The sequence below is a fragment of the Eutrigla gurnardus genome (genome assembly GCF_963514095.1).
Source record: "Eutrigla gurnardus genome assembly, chromosome: 4".
Taxonomy (NCBI): Eukaryota; Metazoa; Chordata; class Actinopteri; order Perciformes; family Triglidae; genus Eutrigla; species Eutrigla gurnardus.
The window spans coordinates 14,600,378-14,623,289 of record NC_139918.1 but is presented as its reverse complement, the minus strand read 5'-3'; the positions used below and the strand labels follow the sequence as shown (position 1 = coordinate 14,623,289).

At 39.9% G+C, this 22,912-nt stretch overlaps 1 protein-coding gene across 1 annotated transcript in view; it reads right to left on the bottom strand.

The window, feature by feature from the left end:
• Positions 1 to 8,131: 8,131 nt before the first annotated feature.
• The window catches only part of LOC311012583 (contactin-associated protein-like 4), a 116,055-nt gene continuing 101,274 nt past the window's right edge, over positions 8,132 to 22,912 (bottom strand). Inside the window, exons 21-24 of the mRNA XM_084008086.1 lie at positions 14,712 to 14,799; positions 12,779 to 12,997; positions 10,930 to 11,001; positions 8,132 to 10,335 (exon numbers count right to left, since the gene is read on the bottom strand). Coding sequence (XP_083864212.1) covers positions 10,139 to 10,335; positions 10,930 to 11,001; positions 12,779 to 12,997; positions 14,712 to 14,799 — 576 coding nt within the window. The 3' untranslated portion in view covers positions 8,132 to 10,138. The remainder of the gene's footprint in view (positions 10,336 to 10,929; positions 11,002 to 12,778; positions 12,998 to 14,711; positions 14,800 to 22,912) is intronic.

Sequence of the window (22,912 nt, the reverse complement as noted above, 5' to 3'; positions counted from 1 at the left end):
GCACATCTCATGAATAAAGCAGCACTATTTGAATGTTTCATAACACAAAATATAAGTGAAGAGTCTATAGGGTTTCAATCAGACATGCCAAATAAATATTGTCTTTAACATTTCATTTTTATTTTATGTTTTATTGTCTCTTGCAACCATAGAATGTGCATGGCAAATGAAATCCCAAACAATGAACCATGAAGCAAAACAAATCTTGGCTGCATTTCATTTTATTGACCACTAGATGTCCTACTCCAGCACTGTGTCATTTGAAGCCTCGAGTAATGAACCATGTTTTGGATCAAGTGTCGAAGCTTCAACAAAGTTTCTATCAATATGACTTAACGAAAAGACAATTTTGACAACATTTCGAAATTGAACATAGTGAACAGCAACCACAATTTAATCCTATCATCACTCCATGTGTGAAGCATTACAGCGGTTAAATCATGTCGGCTTCAATAAATCAATCCACCCATTCATGCTCACATTCACACCTACAGGTAATTAAGAGTCATCAATGAACCTATCCCCATCCTGCATGTCTTTGGACTGTGGGAGGAAGACTGAGAACCCGGAGAGAACCCACGCTTACACGGGGAGAACATGAAAACTCCAAGGACCCAGGACCTTCTCGCTGTGAGGTGACAGTGCTACCCACTACCCCACCGTGCAGCCCTAATAAAGCAATGTTCTTCCAAATGGAAGGAAGTAGGAAGAGAAAAACGGCGAGATGCATACTGGATCGGCGAACCATTTAAAATGCTGGTTAGTGATGTTTGAACCTTCGTTGATGATTTGTGCGATCTCGCCATCTGGGTCAGTTTGAAATTGTAGCCACAGACCAAAAGTGCCAGTATGTTACATTTACAGCTGTATGACATCCAAAATGCAATTGGATCCACAGTTTTAAATTGGCAGTCAGCCTGCCAATCCATAGAAGATGGTGTAAAAAAAGCCCCAAGGGGGTATTCAAATAAAAAAGTTGTGAATTTTACAGAAAAATGCATCAACTAAAGCATTCAGTTTTATTGGAGATTTCTGAATACACCAATTTAAGGTCCTACAATAAATTCCATATTTAGCCAAGAGCCAATATGGTCACTTGTGGATTTTTGTTCTGATAAACCAAAAAGGTCATAAAAAAAACTTTGGTCAAAGACCATCCACTGAGCCCAGCACCTCTGCAGACATCAACATCAAACAAAATGAGTGAAAGTCAGGGACAACTTTATAAACTGCTTTGTCAGACCCATACAACGCATCCTATTGGATGTTCACACCTTTCACTAATCAGACTGTCATCTGTGACAGCTGCAGCTCCACCCGTCTTCAATTTGCTCGTAATCAGAAAGATATGTAAAGGTGATATTGTTTTACTTCAAAAAGCCATGAATCACAACAATTGTGCTTAAATCCTCAAAATACTGTTTGGTTAAACAACACATTAGTGCTGTTTGTGTGCCAGCTTGCTCAGAGAATCACCCAAGCAATACAGCTGTGGTCATACAGAAGAGACAACAAGGCCAGAGAAAATACATGTTTCAGAGCATCGTTGAGCATTGAGTGTACTGGCATAACCCAGGTAAAATATGAGCTGAATACATTTACATTTAGGGCATTTAGCAGACGCTTTTGTCCAAAGCGACTTACAAGAAGTACATTTGTCAAAAGAAAGAAACCACAACATATCATTGCCAATACAGTAAGAGCTAAAAATAGAAACAAGTGTTAGGTCCTCATCTGAGTTAAGTACTAGCTGTTCAGCTACCAGCCGACCAGCTGAAGTAGAGGAGGGTGTGTGGTTTGACCAGTCTTTGAAGGTAGATGGGTGTCGTTATATATATCTCTCTCTCTCTCTCTCTCTCTCTCTCTCTCTCTCTCTCTCTCTATATATATATATATATATATATACAGTATGTTCTGGGAAACCAAGAGCACTGATGCATCTCATCCAGACCAATCTCTGGGGGTTTACCTGAGAAAGGAAAAGGAGTTTGCTTGTAGGCCTTTCATGCTCTATCGCGGATCCGGCTGAATACATGCAACACAATAAAACTGCAACATTAACCTCCATCGGTATGCCTCCTTGTTCATTGACCCTACTCTGGTTTGACTGTTTCCTGCCTCAGTCTCTGGAGTTTCGAAGATTTGGCACGGCTCAAGGTGTTCACAGCTCTAAAAACAGTTTGATAGTTGCAGAAATATTACACCATGGCCAAAAACATTGGGTTTCTTCCTCAATAATGAGGAATTTAATTAATCTCAAAGGAAAGCTGCAGGATAGAGAAACTCTCCAGATACAATTACTACACCAAACTAACTCTTTCTTGACACACATTACAACTACAACTACTTCTACAGGAGTGACCCGTTTTATTAAGCCAACGTCATAATTTGGGCCCATAATGTGTGTGGAAATTCTGCCAGCTCAGGCATGACTGTCTGTCTGTCTGTATGTGTTCTTCTGACATTAACTATACACCTCTCCATGCGTGAAAGGGTTTGAGCACTAGCAGGAGCAGATTTGGTTATTTATAGATAATTGTTATCAATAAAAGTATTGATATTAAAATCAAGTATCCTTGAGTAACAGCTCTGGTCAGTCTTCTGCCAAGCCAAATAAGAAGTAAAAGTCAAAGACCCCCTTAGAATACAAATCTTCACCACCAGACGAGTCACCTCTTACAAAGAAGCCCCGCCCGGGCTAGTGTGGAGAGGATGGCCATATTGTGCCTTCTTGCAGTAATGAGCCAAACCCTGAACAAGCGGAAAGAGTTCAAATGAAAACAACAGGCCTGGGAAGAACAAAACAGACATTTGAACTAATATCAGTTCCTGTGGAGGGACTACCAACTGAACTCAAGCATGAAGTTCCCAATCCAAAATCACAGCCCCAAGCATCCATTCACTGCTACAAGGCACAACATCAAATCAAGCTACCTAAAGGGCTTGTAGGGTAAAAGTGTACAGCTAACGTCTCCTGTGTCAGGAGTACATTGTAATTGTCTCATCGACACTGGCCATTTATCAGAGCATCCCATTCAACCCATCACTGATCTTGACGTTGAAGGTACTAGTGGTGAAACCGTTCCTTACTTGGGTTATGTGCCTCTCATTCGTAAGTTTCCCAAGAACTTTGTCGAAACCAAGCCTGAGGACCTTGGCGTTGGTTGTCCCAGACTGGCGCACCAACGATGCAAACCTGTACTGATTGGTACCAATGCTCTCGATGTCTTGTATGATGCACACTGTCATGAAAAACATATTTACAACTTCTCTCCTGTCTATGCTATCGACAGATCCTTTGCACCCTGAAGCTTCGGAATGAAGTAAACTCCACAGGGAGAATTGGCTTGATGCACAACAAAGTTCTTTTCGGAGGCCACGTCAAGGTTGACACCACCGACAACAATATAACACGCTACCCAGGGTTAGGGAAACTAACACACGACACTGTTATTACTCACCAGAGGTGCTAGAGACACCTCATCAACATTCTACCCACAGGCTGTAAAAGAGTATTAAAGAAGGAAGCGACTCTGGGGCCTCACGTCAGCAGGGAGCTCATTCCACCATTGCGCCGCAAACCAATGTCCCTAACTTCCACGCAGTGACATCATTATGAAATCTAACTTTTGGTGAGATCTGGAACATCATCCCAATTCCCATCTATCCATCCGTGTTGAAGAGCAAACTGTGAGCGCAACCCTATAAATGAGTATTCATTGAAGCTGGTACGTTGAGCCTCACTGTCAGAAATCTCATCCGATCCCTGTTAATTTGAGAGACCGGAAGCCTCATTGATGCTCTGCGGTTCTGTTGCCAGCAGCTTCCACAGATGAAAATATCTTATTACATTGCTATACTTGCATTGCTAGCTATGTATTGACCACAAAGATAATAATGGAATGAAGGTATTTAATAATTTAAACAAATACACAAAATGAATTAATCGTGCAGAGCAAGAGGGGCAGAGCCCTAATGCCTTCAATGGGCCAGCTGCCAATGCACCACACAATTCTTGTGGGTTCTAAGTGTTGATTGAGACTGATATCTTTGCATCTGTCGATGCATTGTTTTGTAGAAAGTTATTACATTTTTAGGAAGGTGAATAATGTCACCATGTTTCTTTTGGGAAAACACACACACACACTCACCTCAACGTTTTCTTTACACATGCTGATTACTTTCTTAAACCCTCATTTCAATGGGGCAAAATCTGCCCAGTGGGAAAATCAAACTGTAGCTGCTGGCTCCACCTCAGTCTCATTGCTCTCTGTGTGAACACAGAAATGAGCAGAGAAAAAAACCCTATCACGTTTAACTGAATCCATTTGCAAATCCATTATTCATGTTTCCCTGGTAAGCACAAATATTTATTTTACCTGCTGCCATTCATTATCTGAAGACATTTCTCTTGCCTCCAAACTGGCAGAATAAATTGTGAGAGATGTGATCTTTCCCAGAGGTTGTGTCCACTCAGCCCCTGGATGGCACTTATGATTCCTCCAGAACCAAAATCGACCTTACTTTCGCAATAAATATTTCTCTAGGGATGACCAAATTGGGATAAATAAAAGGCACTGCAAGTGTCAGTTTGTGGTAAAGTTATAATTTTTCCCTAACAGCCTAATGGCATCAGCACTAATGAACTCGTCAAAATAACTTTTCATCAAAGTTTTTTGAATGTGGGCAGAAAGCAAAATTATTATTTTTTCCCCTTTTATTTTCTGTCCAAACAATGACAATATAGTTGATTGCAACTGTTGCAGAATAGCTTTACTAGATTCAAAGACGAAAAAATATTTTCCATTCTGTTATGAACTGGTTGTTAATCGTTTATAGGCTATAAGGTTTTCATTTAAGTATTTATTTCCAAAATGTTGAGATGTCTGTGGACACACTTCATCTACTAACCTAGATGTTGTGTGATACTTCAATACCCACACAAACATCAGGTGTTGTTAGTGCACTGGAATAAATCTGTGCTCAAATTTACTTTGATCAGACAAACTACAGTGTCTGTGATATTGGGATAACAGCTTGAGAATGGTAATATTTTCCTTCAGAGTGTTCTGGTAGAGAGCAGAATTCATGGTTCCATTCAATAATCGTTGTTAAAGTTCTCCAGTTGTTGTTGTGTAGTCTGCTGATAAATACGGTATCATCATTAATGTTTGTGAACCTGAATGGCCCTCCATTTTCAAAGTGGAACCCAAAGGAATAATAAAGTGTTGGCTGATAGAGGAGCCACTGCCACCCTGTCACGACCCTGCAAACCAGCACCTCAAGTGGACAAAGAGAGACTCTGGGCAGTGTTGTAAATGTAATCTTCTTATATTAATCGTAGGCTAGGTAGTGATGAGATTTGTAATATTTAACTTTCAATAGTATTTTTATTTAAAGTGGTTGTAAGTTTTTATAGGCTACTATGTATATTTATAGACATGCAATTAAGTCAATACTATACATACCCTATCTTAATCTTTAAATTACCATAATGATTCCATTGTATGCCTCATAAATGAAACCTTTGAATGCACATCGATACTGGATGTCAATCAGTAGAAATCCTCTGAGAGGAATTGCTGATGAGGACTGCTAGAGAACAACAACAACAACATCTGTGTAAACTGGAGAGCAGAAAAAGCTCAGGATTAGATGGAGCGAAATGCATAATTGAGAGGCAAAGGAATGGCTGGAGAGCTTCCTTTTTCTGCCTCATTAGCACAAAGCATCAGCACAGCTGTTTACTACTTTGCATTATTAGAAGGTTGACGTGAGAGCTGCTCTTAAAGAAGTCATGATTTAGTAAGTCAGTTTTCGACTTTTTTCACTGAATTTAAAGGGAGCGAGGTGAATCATGTAAAAATATCTAACTAATAGGTACCACTATGAAACTTCTCAAGTGGATAACGTACTTTGTTTTCTTGCGTTTTAAGTTTTCTGAAATGTTTTGCTTGATATGCATTTGATGCCTTAAATATCTATATATAATCTCCATCTATTTCCAGAACATGAATCAGAACATTTGATGAAGCCATGTTTGAAATTCTTGTTTCATTTTGTTGACACATTAGGGTCAAATATTTCTCTCTCTTTGTATCACTCCATAAATCAGAAAATACTATCAACAGCCATGTTTTTTATGAATTAAATATTGTCCTATATCATTCAGGCAATGAATGATATAGGAACAAACCCCTCTGAATTGAAGGTTTAAGTTTACATATTTCTCAAAGAACAAAATGGCAGCAACATAAGCAGTTTCCCTTTTTTAATCGCCCTCTTAAAAGCTTCAAAGCTCAAACAGATGCATCATATTTACAAGTGTGAATTAAACTATGATGAGAATGTAATGAAATAACGTCATGCTTAGAAAACATTCTCTGTTATTATTACATAAAATACATTAGTGAAGACAGAGAGATGATCTGTATGATTCATTGTGGAGAACTGGGACACCCGATTGTTATGTAGGAGAAGTTCTGTCACAAACCTGTTATTAATATTTTACATTTTATGAAATGTAACCTCAAATCTTGACCTTCCGGGCCATTTGATTGTTTTTGATTGCCTGACTTCATCTTTTGTTGTGATGCATGTGTTTTACTACTCACTATGTGATCCTCTGTTCTTATTGTTGGTTGCTTTGTATGTATCTGCATCTTAAAGTTGTTCAGGACTTTGGTCAACTGTGGTTGTTTTAAATGTACTCTACAAATAATGAAGATTTGACAATCATTTTCTAATAACGGTCATGCACACATCGCAGATAGATAGATACAATTATTTTGGCATTGTAAAATTATTTTGGCATTGTAAAATTATTTTGGCATTGAAGGTAATTTTGATAGCAACATTCTTGTCTGACATAAGGTTGAAAGACATGTCATGAATGACACTTCCATAGAAGCATCAAAAGTGGAACCAAATACAAAGACAACTCTTCCTGTTAGAATGCTTGGAGTTAAATGCATGCATAATGCATTAATATGAAGATTTACAACATGTAGACACACGTTACTCGATGGGATAAACCTCCAAAGGTCCACCCACAGATTCAGCAGGAAAAAAATCTAAGTTGTGGAGATCATGATCCATTGTGTCAGAGTCATTACAACTCAACAATCCTGAAGCTCATTGGCTGACAGCAGACTAAATGACATGGAACCCGGTTGTATATGTCATCCTAATCAAATTAACATTAACTGCTCTGCCAGCAGATGACAGGGTATATTTATCATATTACATTCTACTGTAGAACTGATTCCTTGACCCTTATTTTGTCTGGCTGATATCGACGAATCTTAGGCAACTCACATCTTCACTTGTTGTCTCTGATGGCAGCCACACGCATAATATTTAAATGAATCAAACAGGGATCACTGATCCGAGGCAGTTGAATCATGTTGGCCGTTGTGTGTAAAACGGGCAGAGAGGCGAACACAGAGTCACTTTGATGTCCTTTGCTCCTGGACGCTTCACAAAAGAAAAAGAAAAGCTATTTTTAAGATTTTTCTCCCAAAATTAGGACAGAACTTTAATGTGTTACCAAATCGGTAAGGTGTTTGAAGGAAACTGCATGCTCTACTATGGATGGGGGAAATGTATGTGCAACCTCTTAAATATGTATTTATCTTACAAATAGCCTATACTTTAAGGTTACACAAAACCAACATCAATAAATCAAACATTTTCAAATAAAAAACATTTTATTTTCATCAAACATGATTTCGTCTGTAAGCAAACAACCAGAAATATAGTTACAATATTGTGTGTGTGTGTGTGTGTGTGTAATTTTTTTTTAATGGCATGTCACTCAAACTCACTGACATCACTATTATTCACCAATCAACAATACCAATACCTATTATAATAGTTGCATTGTCAGAACAGAAACCAAACCACCATTAGCTCAACCTGATTGCTAAAATTCAATGTCCAAAATTAATGAAGTTGTTTGTTCAAAGAGGCCACGCTGTTCTTACTTCATATTACTGTCAAATTCTGCAGCTGGGTCAGTGGTCAGTGTCTTTCAAAAGTAAAACAACACATTTTAACTTTGTAACAAAAATGACATGCTTTTAAACATGTGTTCTTCATTTCTGTATCAATGTTCATCAAAACATGTCTTTAGTAGGGTAGACAGTTACTGACCCGGCTGCACAGCAACCCCTGAAGGCATGGTTACGTCATCAGTTTCACTCCCTAAGAGTCAAGAGTGAGTGGCTGCTGCAGAATTGGAAAAGATACACACAGTTTAAGTTTAAAGACCCACTTTGAAGTTTTGGTAACTTTTGTCATTAAAATCCCATCTGTGCTTTGAGGTCCTGCAGAGAGACCGTAGTGTGAGTTGGATAAACAGCTGCTTCTTATCCTCCCTCTATCTGCAGCACTCTTTAAACATGAACGTAATTAGCACATTGCTCTGATCATCTCTTTGCTGTCCATCGAGTCACATTTCACCAGTCAGACCAAAGCAGATTAGCATTTCAAAAACATCGACTCTACACCACAGTGGATGTCTGTCACCTTGTGCACTGCAGAGTGCCGGAGTTAAAAGCTTTACACTTGCCCAGCAGGCAGCGTACAGCAGGGTGAGAACACTTTTAAGTGGCGGTAGAAAGACGAAGCAAAACTAAAGGCGTTTGAGGTAACTCACACATGAAATCTAGAAATGATCACGATGCATGGATGTGCCTTATGTTCCTGCCAATGCCACCATGTTGACAAAAGAAAGAAGGGGGAAAGAGAAAAATGTAATGCCCTTGTTACTCCACCACTACCGCACATATGACTCTGATATCTCGGACCTGCACTGCAACAAGAATACTAGCACTAGCAGCTGAGTTTTAATAGAACAAAGTTGTTTCAATTGTTTGAACTATGGGAAGGAATATGTCACACTCTGGTGGTAAGTTTCTGTGGGAGATACAGCTTGACTTCTTCATGTCAAAAAGCTTTTCTTAGTCTACATTATCTAATGATATGCTTTGGTTGACCTTTTGTAGATGTTTATGCAGTTTTAATAAAGCTTTGCGTGGTGATGTGTGCAGGGTAAAGGTTAGTGCTTAACTGATGTCACAGGTTTCTTGCTGACTTTCTCTCATATTTCTCTCAGAGCCCCCTATGTTATATTCCTCAAGCTTTTCATTAAATCAAACCCCATTTTAATGCTATTTATGGTTGTTTCTTCAGCCATAGCCTTTCAACGTATTTATATTGTGTCTTTACCTTTATATATCTGATTTCCACATTTGATCTGAGCAAGTAGCCCCCAACCATGAGTTGCCATCTTAAACAGGCAATAACCGATCATCACCTTTTTAAGTTGGGAAAGCGAACTTGTTTGCAAACAGTTGCCTATTTACACATCCAGCAGTTTAAGAGCAACATTATAATTCATTTGGAGTCCACCTGAAAAATGTAAGTCAAAGTACCTCTTTTCAATCTATTTTTGCTCACCACCTACTCTGGAGGGAAATATATGGCTCTTTAGCTGCCAAATACTCCACTATCTCCACTGGAGAGGTGCTAACTGTCTCTGTCTGATGTTTGGTGCTGAGTATGTACTGATTGGGTTATTAGAACTTTTTTCATAAAAACAGATGACTGCTGCTGTGAGAGTGAACCAAAACACGACACTGACAGCTGAAAAAATGTTGCTGAAAGTCAGTATAAAGGTCTGTTGGAGGCTGAAGACACTGTTAAACATCCCTTGAGGGTTAATGGGTGACTTTGTAACAAGTGGGCAAAATCATATGACCACAACCAAAGGCATGATGACTGAACTTAAATCCAGGGGATATAAAACAACACCCTGCCTCTACATGTCTCTCAAACATTTCAATATGACAAACTGACATTATCCAGAGATTGTTACAAAGACATTAATTCAGCATTTACACATTTGAATACTTACAGTTGAAACAAGGATATCAGCACTTGATAAGTTGCCTGTTTGTAGCAGTATAGTCACAATTTACCGTAAAGCAACAGAAAGACAAAACTGTGGGAATTGTTCCGTTGAGCCACTTTGCCACAAAGTCTCTCAGTGGGTCTGAGTGCAGCGTAATGTCCTGAGGCGTGGCATGACTCCCCCGTCTGCAGCCACCTGTGCATCAGGTCTTAAGGCCTTCATTTAAATGAAATACTCCTTTGGGTTTTCAGTGGAGATTATTGGTGGCTCAGTCTGGTTGTTGAAAGGGAAATCTTGGCTGTCTTCCTGTTTGACTCCCTTCACTTCCTGGTTTCGATACGTCTCTTTTCTCCGGTACAGGAGTCTGGCGGTTATCGCCAGGCCGGTCACAATCACGAAGATCACCACTGCTATGACACCTGCGAGGTAGAGGAATATCAAGATGTAGGCTAATAGGCTGAGATATCAGATAATTGTCTTGTCAAATTACACATGAATACTCGAAACTACTCAAAATTCTGAACAAAATATCTGCCTTTTTCCCCATTGTAATGCCATTTAATTTGAAAGTGTTGTGAATTAATTCACTTTCTCTAGATCTCACCTTTCTATCTACGCCATTATAGATTGAACCTTTTTAGTCATCACTTTGAATCAATCCGTGCTGGAAGAGTAACAAAGTTTTAAATTTGTTTTAAATGGACTCCTGCCTGGCACATCACTTTACTGCTTGGAGCTCAACATCTATCCATTCAACTATGCATTTCAACTATAGAAATAGTCAATCTTTCTGCGGATGACCTTATTTGCTTGTGTAGGCCATATAGAGCCATTAGTATTAAGTAGAATGTTTCATAACCAGATAAAGTCTTCACAGGAACGTTAATTATGCATATAGTTAAATATCAGTATGATTGACTTGACCATTGTCAAAAGTACACCAAAACCCAAAGATTCAGGTGTTGTAAACAGGTTATTTTCCCAGTACAATAGGAAGATGAAAGGTTCAGTACCTCCAATCAGAGCCGAGTCAGTCCTGATGGCATTGACTAAAGGTTGACCTGAACCTACTGAACCCGACTGGTCTACAGCAGAGAAAGAAGACAGAGGGAGAAGAAAGATATTACAAACCGAGAGCAAAAAAACAGAGGGCACAAGTAATAGAAGAGACATCGAAGAGCATGAATAAAATAAAGGTGAAGAAAAATGAAAGGATCAGAGAGAGAGAGACAGAAGAAAGACAAGATCAGAACATCGTCATTAAGAGTAGAGAGAGACCACATCAGTTCTCCAAATGACTCAAAGCATCACACACTGGATGAGAATGAGCCCAGAGGAAAGCAATCCCAAATTAAACTCTCCTCCTCTAATTAAAGCACTAATCACACTGTCATTAATCTCCCAACAACAAAGAGAACACTTTGTGTATTTAATGAGTAATGAACTTGTATGAACTAGAAAATCAGCTTTCGTGCAATTGGGACACACAGGAGTGGAAAGACCGGAGACTTGTGCTAACCCCAAAGCAGATGCTCAGAAACAGAGTTGTGAAAAGAAGATGTGTTGACCAACTTCTAATATAATGCTTTCAGTTATAATTAATTTATTTTTATTTTATCTGATTTTATCTGATTTTATTCGGGTTTTATCTTTTTTTATTTGATTTTATATTTTATTCTTTCCTATTGTGTCCATTGTTGTTATTGCGCTTCTGCTTTGTTCATTTTATTTATTTACTGTGAAGCACTTTGGAAACCATTGTGTTTGTTTGTGCTATATAAATAAAGTGGATTGGATTGGATTAAACAATGTTTTAACAAATGTCCCGGTCATATTGGAACGTGTTGCAGAGCCATTAACTAAAGTTTATTTCAACATCTGTCCGAGGAAATATTGATTCTTGCTTGATCATTTTCAGTTATTGTGGTTTCCATGACAACAATGACAGCCACATTCATAGCTCCCAACCAATTGCCAGGTCAGATGCACAGATGAACAAAGCAGAGGCAAATACCACAGCAGGCCTGACTGAGCTGAGCAGCGTAGCTTGTCCTACTATATAATAAGGGCTTGATAAGTTAACTGAAGTAACGTTAATGACTCCCAGTCTGGCAGAAAGCACTGCACCATTGTTGTCACTGACTGACGCTTCTTCTTTAGTACTTAAAGTATAAAGCAGATGATGTGCTTTATTTTTTTTGTTAGTGTCAAAAAGCCCATTAAAAAAAGCCAAAAGGAGCAATATTAGTCCATATCTCATTACTTTCTGTCCTCCCTACTCTGTCTTAACACTCAGCTCATTGCTTTATAATGAAGAAGTAAATCCTTAAAAACTTTTAAATGATAGTTTCCTTTTTTTTTTTTTTTTTTAAAGAGAAAAGAGAAGGGCAAATTTATTAAAAAAAAGTCTTATTTTAAGAAATGGTGGTTTCTTATATTTAAAAGACAAATGAAGTGCATTTAGGAGGATTTTTAGTGGCGGATTATTAAACATTTGGTACTCTCATTTTTTTGGCAGCTGGATGTTTTATGAAATGTGGTAATAATTATCCAATTATAAAATATCTCATTCTTTCACTGTGTTATATAGAGCCTGTCATCCAGTTTCTGAGCTTCTTCACATCTTCTGTGTCTAAGGGAAAGCCATTTACCTTCTTTTGTAACTTCTAATAGATGTGGTCATATAACTCTATGTTTCTACACTAAAAATAAACAGTACAAGAATAATGGACATCATTTGTGGTACATCGTGTGACATTTACAGAAACAAAACCCCAATTAGAATTCTCACCATCATGTTTTAACAAGGACATAATTAGTATAAAATTGGATATTGAGTACTAAAGTAACTCCCCCTCCGACCTGTCAGGTGGTGTGTGTTCTCTGCTGCGTAGGGATTGGCCGATGCTGAGGAGCCACAGTTGGACTGGACTAAGGGTCCCGAGATTATGATGGGGCTGGAGTCTGGGTGGAGCAGAGCCGCTTTCAGAGGGCTGATGGAGTTAAAGTGGACCACCGAGAGACAACCGGTAAAGCCGAGAGACGCCAGCCTGGACAGATCTGGATCCAAATCATCGGACCCTGTAGAAAGAATGAATATGAATATTGTGAACTGCAGAAAAGAGAGACACATTATAGAATGTGAAAATGTCCTGAACTTGTTCTGCTCTCCAATTTCATAAAGTTTAGCTTGGCTTGAACCAGTTGGTGATGAGTAACTACATTAATAATGGAATCTCAATGTCATATTCACTGCATTTCTCAGGTACAAGTTACTGATTATGTGTTCCCATATACAATCCTGACATTGAAATATGTCCTTTCACACTGAGTAATGGAACAGACCTTTAGAAAGAGGGATATTAACATAGTTTTTGTCTGGTTTAATACTTACAAGACAGACATCAGAGTAAAATACATGGTTGTTTTACAAGCAAAGCATATTTCTTTCTTTATGGCTTATGCTGTTCATCACATAGCCAAGCAGTGATCCTGGAGATGCTTGGCGTACTGAACTTTATATCAGCTACTACCAAACAGACATGGTAGCATGTAGTACTGCATTCACATCTTCTAGCAGACTTTCAGAGGGTACTTTGTCACTTAGTCTTGGTAATCGGACAAAGGGGTTCAATCTCAGGTCAACTGCCCTAGCGTTGTTGATCTCTGGGTTTGGAACTCAATCTCGGAGTGTGGATTAAGATGACATTCCCCCTCTGACCTGTCATCCTGACTCCCCCATTCTGTAGCATTATTGTTGTCACTAGTTGTGATAGCAGTTTCTGTTTGCGGAGGTTGGAAAACTGAGCTGGTAGTTGTTTCATAGTTAGCTTCAATGTTGGGTTTTGAAGCATCCCGCACCCTCTGAGCTGACCTTGTTGATGTCTGAGCCGGGATCACTCTCATATTCGTTTCACTCATGCCTGAGGTAGGCAGATAGCATCAAAGATCTTGCCTATTGGCCCCCCACACAGGATTATGCCATGCCCTAACTGGGGAATTGAGCACTCGTAAAGATATTATTCATTTGTTTTGTTAAGTACAATACTTTTGTTGTTTGTGCCACTGAGTAGCAGCAACAGGAGACACACTGACATCAGGTCAGGAGCCATAAAGCTTATCACCACCCAATCAGAGAGAATGCCAAACATACACTTGCCTCCCTCATTACAACAGACGATGGTTCTGCTTCGAGTCCCCGAGACAAATGTGCACTATCACTGCTATCTGTACATAAGACTGACTTAAATCTCTCCATCCTTCACCTCCACTCCTCCACAGCAGCGTAAACAGCAGCTGTGAAAGCCGACATTACGGCTGTAACCAGCCACATCACTGTCTGTTCAGATGACTGAGAGGTGACTGTGTTTTTTTAACCAGGACACATCTGCCTGTTGATGAGTGCAGCAGGAAACATTCCTGCAGCCTGTAAGCTCCTCTCAGCAGATACACTCTTCACTCCATCACCTCTCTCCGCTCCCTGTTTCCCTGTATTCCTTCCGGGTCCATTAGTTAGCCTGACGGATGACGGGGTTGTAGGAAATGACAGAAAACCCACTTTCCTGCTGCTTTTCTGATCCTGATCTGACTCTCTGGCCAGGCTGGTTTGACAGAGGGGCCAAGCGGTCACATGCTGACATGACGGGGTTAAAAAACACTGAGTTGAATTATGACATACTGGAGCTTTACATCCAAACAGACAGAAGATCTTGGGCAATTTGTAATAGTTACTCCAAAAGATATGTGGCGTACACGCCTCGGATTAAAAGGGGCTTGTCTCTGCTTCCTCACTCACCGTGCACTCTGCCCAACACCAATGACTTGATGGCGTTGAATTCTCCGTCCGATGTCAGATTGATATCTTCTCTGGGGTTTTGGTCAATCTGAAACAGCCAAACATTTTTTTTTAGATTAGTAACAGAATAAATACTACATTTTTAAATGTTTGTGTCATTATTTTCTCAGTGTGGGAGTCAAAAACTGTGGCTATCTGAATTTGGAAGTCTATTCATTTATAGTTAAAAGTCCACACTTTCAGGGAAAAAAAACCAAACATCATCTGGGGTGAAATTCTCCAGGGAATAAATCCTTATTTTTTTATGGATTGAAATGTTGATGTGTTGTTATGTGTTAATGTTGTTAATTAACACAACACTACAGCACTACATAGTTAGATTTAAGCAACGGAACATAGGTTTATTAAAAACAAAAGTCATGGTTTGCTTAAAAATGATTATGAAATTGAAAGAAAATCAGACAGAAGGCAACAGAAGTACTTGGTTCACATCAGACACATAGCAGTCTCCTGGGTAAAAGCCCTGTGCTTTTTGACTCAACCATCTCCACAGCCTTGTTTGCATACTAATTTGTAATATGTCCAAAGCAATCATAATCCGCCATAAAATGTTTCCCTCAAAACATAAATCACATCGCAGTTTGATCACGTGGGACAAACATTTTTAGGAGAACAGGCTAGAAATGATATCTGCTGATTGGAGTCCCTTAGTTTGTATCTTAAAGTGGGTTGAGGTGGACTTCTAGGTGGTACAAATTAAGTCTAAATCTATTATTATAACTATTTTTTTGTATATGGGTGGAGGTGCAGTGCAAAAAAAAAATGACCTGCATACCGCCATCTGGTGGTTTGAAGGACACTGTAGGTAGGGCCCTATGAAGTCCGTTTTCATTTTTTCCTAAATTCTGTGTTTTCCATTTTATTTTTTCTAAATCCTGTTTTACAATCTAAGAGCATTTTTTATTGTGTCTAATCATGTGGTTAATGAATCAAAATTTAGAAATTTACTGAAGAAACATTCTAGTAAGTAATCTCCCCTCCACCAAACTTTACACGTGGCACAGTGCAGTCAGACAAGTACCGTTGTCCTGGCAACCGCCAAACCCAGACTCGTCCATCAGATTGCCAGATGGAGAAGTGTGATTCGTCCCTCCAGAGAAGCGTCTCTACTGCTCTAGAGTCCAGTGGCGGTGTGCTTTACACCACTGCATCCGACGCTTTGCATTGCACTTGTTGATGTATGGCTTGGATGTGTACAGACCACACACTGTGTATGTGTGTTGTGTATGAACTATGCAGTTCATTCAGAAGTGTCAGAATGCCACAGTAATGCTGGGAATATCATGCTGTTATCATCATGCACACAATTTCTGTGACTATTGTGGAGTCCAAATGAAGACAAAGATATTATACTCCTTCCCTTTCTTCTATTTCAGAGCCCACTCAGCTATTAAGGACAGGGTCTGTATGAGTGCTGGAAATCCTTGGAAATGCTTCAATTGCAGTGATAAGTTGTTGGATTTTGAATAAAGTGCTGGAAAGTGTTTGAAATTGTAGTTGCAATAAATCATGTATTATTGCCTGATCAGTGACACAACTAGATACATTTTTTCCATCCTAATTTGTCTCCCTTTATGTAGAAGGCTCTCACTAAACATAATTGTGGTAATTTAAAGCAAAATAGCATCTGATTTGGTTAAGTAAAATAATCAGTTTGTACACAAACATAATAGCCAAACACTTTTGCTACACCTTAAATGTTCTTAAATTACTCCAATGTGTTTCAAGTAATGCAATGACAATTTAGATTAAGTGTAATGAACATCCTGAGTAACAATATCTAGGAGAAGTGGAGCTGAGACATTGTCAATCCAAGTCATATCCACCTCTGAGGTGGGATCCAAATGATCCTGAAATTTTGGTATCAAGCTGATCCAGATCTCTGCCTTACGTTTTGAAATACCCAAATCCAGCCCTTTATCTGGATTCAAGGGAGGATTGGATTACCAAAGCTGAATCCCGATCTTCAGGATCGGGATTCTCTGGATCTGTGTTGAAATACCCAGTTTTCAGATCAGATCACGATTTAATCCAATCTGACCAGGATAATCCAGTCGGATCACTTTTGAAATACTGGGCCCTGGTCATTACAAGACCCTATTTGATGGATCATATTTCAAAGAGAAACCACTTCTGTCTGGGGAAGATCAGACAATGTCTTTATTTCTGTATATTGATGATTTTGAGGTCTGTAATCCTTTAGGCACCTCAAGAAAAAAGCACAAATTGTGCGCAATATACTGGGTAATAGCAAATTTACCTGTTAAATACAGGTCATCATTGTCTAGTATATATCCGCCGCCGCCCCCCCTTCTTTTTTTTCTCTCATACACATATTATCATGACAAGAAAACGGCGACGGTGAATTCACCTGCGGCAAGTTTACTTTTCACCAACTCAGGTCTGCCCCCGCCTCTCTCCATGATGCACGTTACACGCAGCAGCCAGACTTTCTTAACGGTGAACAGAAGCGATGATTAATAAAACATTTTTCACTGTGCGGAAAAAATTAAGCCCGAGGTCCGACCCGACCCGAGTCACTTGCTTATATTTTAGACCCGAACCGACCCATTGAGAACTCTAGTATATGAGTATATGGGAACAGCAGTGGGAAGCTATGATGATTGAATGATTGATTGAAAAACATATGAATGATTTAAAAACATTGTAATACTAATTGTGGACCCGCCCTTTAAAGTCAAGCTGAAATGAAAAATGTGATTTTAACTAGGGATGGGACGAAATATCGTTTGGCGAAATATCGCGATACAAAACGTGACGATACGCATTGAGTTTGAAAAAAATGGATCGCGAAATGAAGACTAGATGGCACTGCCACATGATTTGTGTAGTATATAAATAATTTAGTGTGTGTGTTTGTGTGTATATGTGTGTGGCAGGCTATAGAGTCTATGGTGGCAGGCTGACAGCACCATCTGCTGGTTAAGCAGCGGAAAACTAAATGAAAAAGAAATTACATCCGAGGAACGGTGCAGGTCACAGCGCATGCTGCAACAACAGTGTTGTTACAACACTGTACAGCAAGCTAACAAACATTAGCACCAACTACCTTGCCCTCAAACCGCCGAACAATGGAGTCGAATGAGGTCGAAATTGAGGACGCTCCGCTGGATACAGGTCATTTGTCTGGCAGTATTTTCTCATTAAAAAATAAATGGCTCGAGTAACAACATTATTCATTTCAATCATAGAAACAAACGTTAGCAGCACAGCTAACGCTAGCAGCATTAGCACTGTCCTGTTACGGGCATCCGGCTGTCCAGCCGCCGGACAGCGGCCGACCGGACATCGGCTGGACGCTAGCAGCATTAGCACTGTCCTGTTACGAGCTGTGCTGCTAACGTTTGTTTCTACGATCGAAATGAGTAACGTTGTTACTCCGCTGTCCGGCCGCCTTCGGCGCGTTTGGATACGCCAACAGCTCCGGCAACCTTGAGTCTGGAGAGGAGGGGGTGGAGGGGGACGGATACGACTCGCTGCAGTGTTTTGAATTTGAGTGTAGTATCGTTTTTGGCCACATTCTTACATATAGCGCCTTTTAAGAGAGGCTGAGATAACTTAAACTAGGGTTAGAGCACTAAGGGAGTGTTCTTGTTTGTGTTTGAACTGTTGGGCCGTGTGTTTCCTTGTGTGCAACTGAAACAAAAATAAATAAGTTGTAATTACGCAGTAATATTTTGTTTTGTTAGTTTGTTATTTTGTTTTTTGATATCGTATCGTGACGTATCGTTTTGTGACCCTGGCATATCGAGGTGCATCGTATCGTGAGTTTAAGTGTATCGTCCCATCCCTAATTTTAACTGCACGTACTTAAATCAGCTAGTACTAGTGATGGTGAGATGAAGCCTCATGAGGCATCGAACCACTTGAGCCAATTGGTGCGAGAAAGGGTTCATTACTCGAAGCTTCATGTGCACACGAAACCACCTACTGGCCAAGTGTATAATCACAGGCAGCTGTATCTGAACCACATAATGTGTGATGCATTGCATTTTTGTGTCTGTTATGTCTGTTGGGAATGACTATGAATTACAAAAAATGGATAACCAAATAATTACTTAAAGATCATTGAAGCCGTTAAATTATTCTATACAGACGGTGTGGTAACGGGGAGAAGACATTGGGGGAAATTGTTCCCGGGCCGAGAGTCGAACCCGAGATCGCCGCATCGAGGACGTTGAGCCTCTGTACATGAGGCGGCTGCCCTAAACACTGCGCCACCGGTCGCTCCATGATAATATAATTTCTGTACATAAATGATCACATATTTGTATGATAAATTGTTTGAATGTATTCTGTGTGTGTACATTTTCCCCAAATGGTAAAATCATCAGTCTCCTAAATCTCTCACTCTCCCTAAACTCTCCAAACTATCTCCAAACTATATAAAGGCTATCCAAACTCTAGTATCCAAACTCCCCAAACTATCCAAACTCTCAACTGACCGCAACTCTGCTTCAAAACCCACATTTTGAATGGAGCCTGAGGGGTCAATACAGCTGTAAAACCTCACGGCAAACTCTGAACCACTTCCCAAAGCAGTCACGTGGTACAGCCGGGCAGTGAGGCTTCGGACGTCATCATTTTTGGCCCCTCCCCTAAATGAAGCAAGCCTCGATACGCGCTTCGCGGAAACGCCCCCTCCATTACTCGACACACACTTCGAAGCCTCGGCCCATCTCGTAACATCATTAGCTAGTACCAACGAGAGAGAGAAGGTGGTGAGCTAATTCCTCCCGACCTTATGTCCTGCCTGTGTTTCCTGTTTCACTGGGAAATAAGATTGTCTGTATGCCAGTTAATCAAGTATCTGTATATCTCTAACCCAAAGGAGATTTAATAATTACCAGAATTGTATTTGTTTTATGTTAATATTTCACACATTTTTTAAATATATACTGTATATATACAATTTTGGCATCGGGAGCGAGTTGGATATTATAGACGAGCTGAAGACTCCGTGCCATTCACACCCATTATAACATCTGAAACTGCAATATCGGGAAAACCGTATGTACCATCGACATGAATGTTTGACCCAATAAAGTCCACAGTCTTGTGAACGTTTGAAACTTTTAATCACGTTTGGAAGTTAAAGTATGGCAAACTTTTGGGATGCTGAAGTCAATGAAAAACCAATGTAGACATTTTTAAGAGCAGTGGTTACCATGGCAACCTGAAAGTTATTTTCTTTTTTTTCAGTTTTTGGAATGTACAATGTGCTTTGATGTCTTTGATGTCTTTGATGACTGCTGACATCACGTGACACTGGACTGTATAAATACAAGCAGCGACCAGAACTCAGCGTGGAGTTATTGGAGTTTGGAGAGTGTAAGTGTTGCATAAAATACAAGGTATTGTATTACAATAAATAGCTCCTAATTTAGGCAATAATTAAATGTAATAAATAAATAATTTGATTAATGTTAGCATAAGTTAAAATATGTTGGTGAGGTTTAATGTTCATAATGAATAGTTAATTAAAAGTGTGTTGGTCCTTTAATATTACACATTTCTGTGGCGGAACCAATGTTTAGTATCGTGTTTACCTGCGGCACGTTTTTGCATTAGCAATGTAAGCGAGCAGATGTTTTCACGAGGCACAAGGAATTTCAAGAAGTTCTCTTTCATGACAAGCGGCCAACGAGGTATTTTACTTTAATTCATAATGAGTAGAAAGGGTAAATTTATGTCCATTTGTCATATTTGTACAGTTAGTCTAATGTATTTTTTGTATGTGTTAAACGTAGTTCTCACAGCGTATGTGGAGGCGTATGTGGAGACGTATGTGGAAAGCCTGCGAATAAACGCCCGTTTCAAGAACGACCTGTGTCTGTCTGTCATGCGAGAGCAACAGTGAGAACTTGACTGCTCTACACGGGTAGGAGAGCGGTAGCGGCGCAACGGACATATACGGCGCATCAGACGAAGAAGCCCATGACGCACGGACGGCATTAGCAACGCGAGCATCGGCGATCAGACTGTGTTTAAAGTGCAACTTTCAAGCCAAGGCCAAGAAGTGCTCTCCCACAAGCTTCAAGATATGGTGGAGTGAGAAGTGGTTTACCTTGAAACTGCAACAAGGGACACAGATCTATCATCTTTGCATACTGTGCTTAGCCTGCTATATGGGGATAAATCTAATGTGTGGGTGTTGTGTTGTTACATGTCACAAGGTTTAAAGCGGAAGTTTATAAATATGTGAATACATTTGAGTAGGGTTAAATGGTTTATATTCTATAAGTTGAAATTCTATGGAGTGTTTAAAGTGCACCTTAAGTGAAATTTAAAGGGTCACTCTATTGATGTGAAAACATTTTCTCATGTAAAATATAAGTGATTTAGTGTGTCTATAAGCACATTTTCATTTTATTAGGGCTAATATTTTCCTATTTATGGCAAAGTGATTATCAATGCTCTTATTCTTGTTTGTAATTGAAGTTGGCTTTGAGGTTAGTGTAGGTTTAGGCTTAATACTGATCAAATTATCACAAGATGTCAGATACAAGCACAGAAACCTGCACCAAAAATCCCCAAACTGAAAATGCCAAATCCACTGAAGAAATGGAAGGGCTACGCAGAAGTGAAAGGACCAGAACCCTTACAGACAAGGGAAAGGAATTGCAAGAAGAAATGATGAAGAGTAAACAACGTCGATACAGAATCACCTATGAAAAATGGAGATATCAAGCTAGGATTGGCAAAGAAATATTAACAGATGAGGCCTCTCAGGAGGATTTGATGGACCTCATAAAGAACATTGAAAGCACTTGCTCTGATGTAAAGTTACACTACGAAGAGTTGCGTCAAATGCAAACCCCTGAGCCAGACCTGTGGCGCAGAGTCGACACATGTGTTTCGCTGTCAGGATTTATAATTCAAAAGGCAAAAAAACAACTTCAAGGGGATGCAGAAGATGAAGAAGAAGAACCTTGGCCTGATGTTGGATCTATTCTGGATTCAACAGGTTCCTTATCAAGGTCAATAACACATAAACTAAGAAGTGTTTCTATCTGCTCCAGTATCCACTCATTCAAAAGAAAGGAAGCTGCAGCTGAAGCTGCTGCATCACATGAAGTTTTGGCAGTGCTAGAGGAGCAAGAAAGGGAAGCTACAGAACTTCAGAAGCTAGAGGCTGAAGATAAGCAAAGACTGGTACAATTCGAAGCTGAGAACCTTGCTAGACAGCAAGTAATGTAAGACAAACATAGAAAGCTTGAACGTCTTGAAGAAATGAAAAGATTTAACGCAGCACAAGCTCGAGTAAAAGTCTACGACCAAGTCGAAGAAAATTCAGAAGCCAATGACTTGCAGCATGATTATGAGCAAAGAAAACTCCGCCTTCAACAGGTCACAACCCCCTCATTCATTCCCCATCGTCAGCCAGTCACAACACAAGTCCTCCATGCTTCAAGTCCCTCATTCATTCCCCATCGTCAGCCAGTCACAACACAAGTCCTCCATGCTTCAAGTCCCTCGTTCATTCCTCACTCTTTGCAAGGCACTGGCCAACCTTTAAGTCCCCAAGGTCCACTAGAGGCTGAAGATAAGCAAAGACTGGTACAATTCGAAGCTGAGAACCTTGCTAGACAGCAAGTAATGCAAGACAAACGTAGAAAGCTTGAACGTCTTGAAGAAATGAAAAGATTTAACGCAGCACAAGCTCGAGTAAAAGTCTACGACCAAGTCAAAGAAAATTCAGAAGCCAATGACTTGCAGCATGATTATGAGCAAAGTAAACTCCGCCTTCAACAGGTCACAACCCCCTCATTCATTGCCCATCGTCAGCCAGTCACAACACAAGTCCTCCATGCTTCAAGTCCCTCATTCATTCCCCATCGTCAGCCAGTCACAACACAAGTCCTCCATGCTTCAAGTCCCTCGTTCATTCCTCACTCTTTGCAAGGCACTGGCCAACCTTTAAGTCCCCAAGGTCCACAAGTGGCACACCAAGCTCCACCATTTCCGTCACCCATACTTCAAACACAGAGCACTTATGACCTGGTGAATGTGCTAGCAGAAGCAATAAGTGCTAACCGTCTCCCAACACCAGAGCCTGCATTATTTACAGGGGATCCTCTGAAATTTGAAGATTGGCGAAGATCCTTTGGAACACTCAT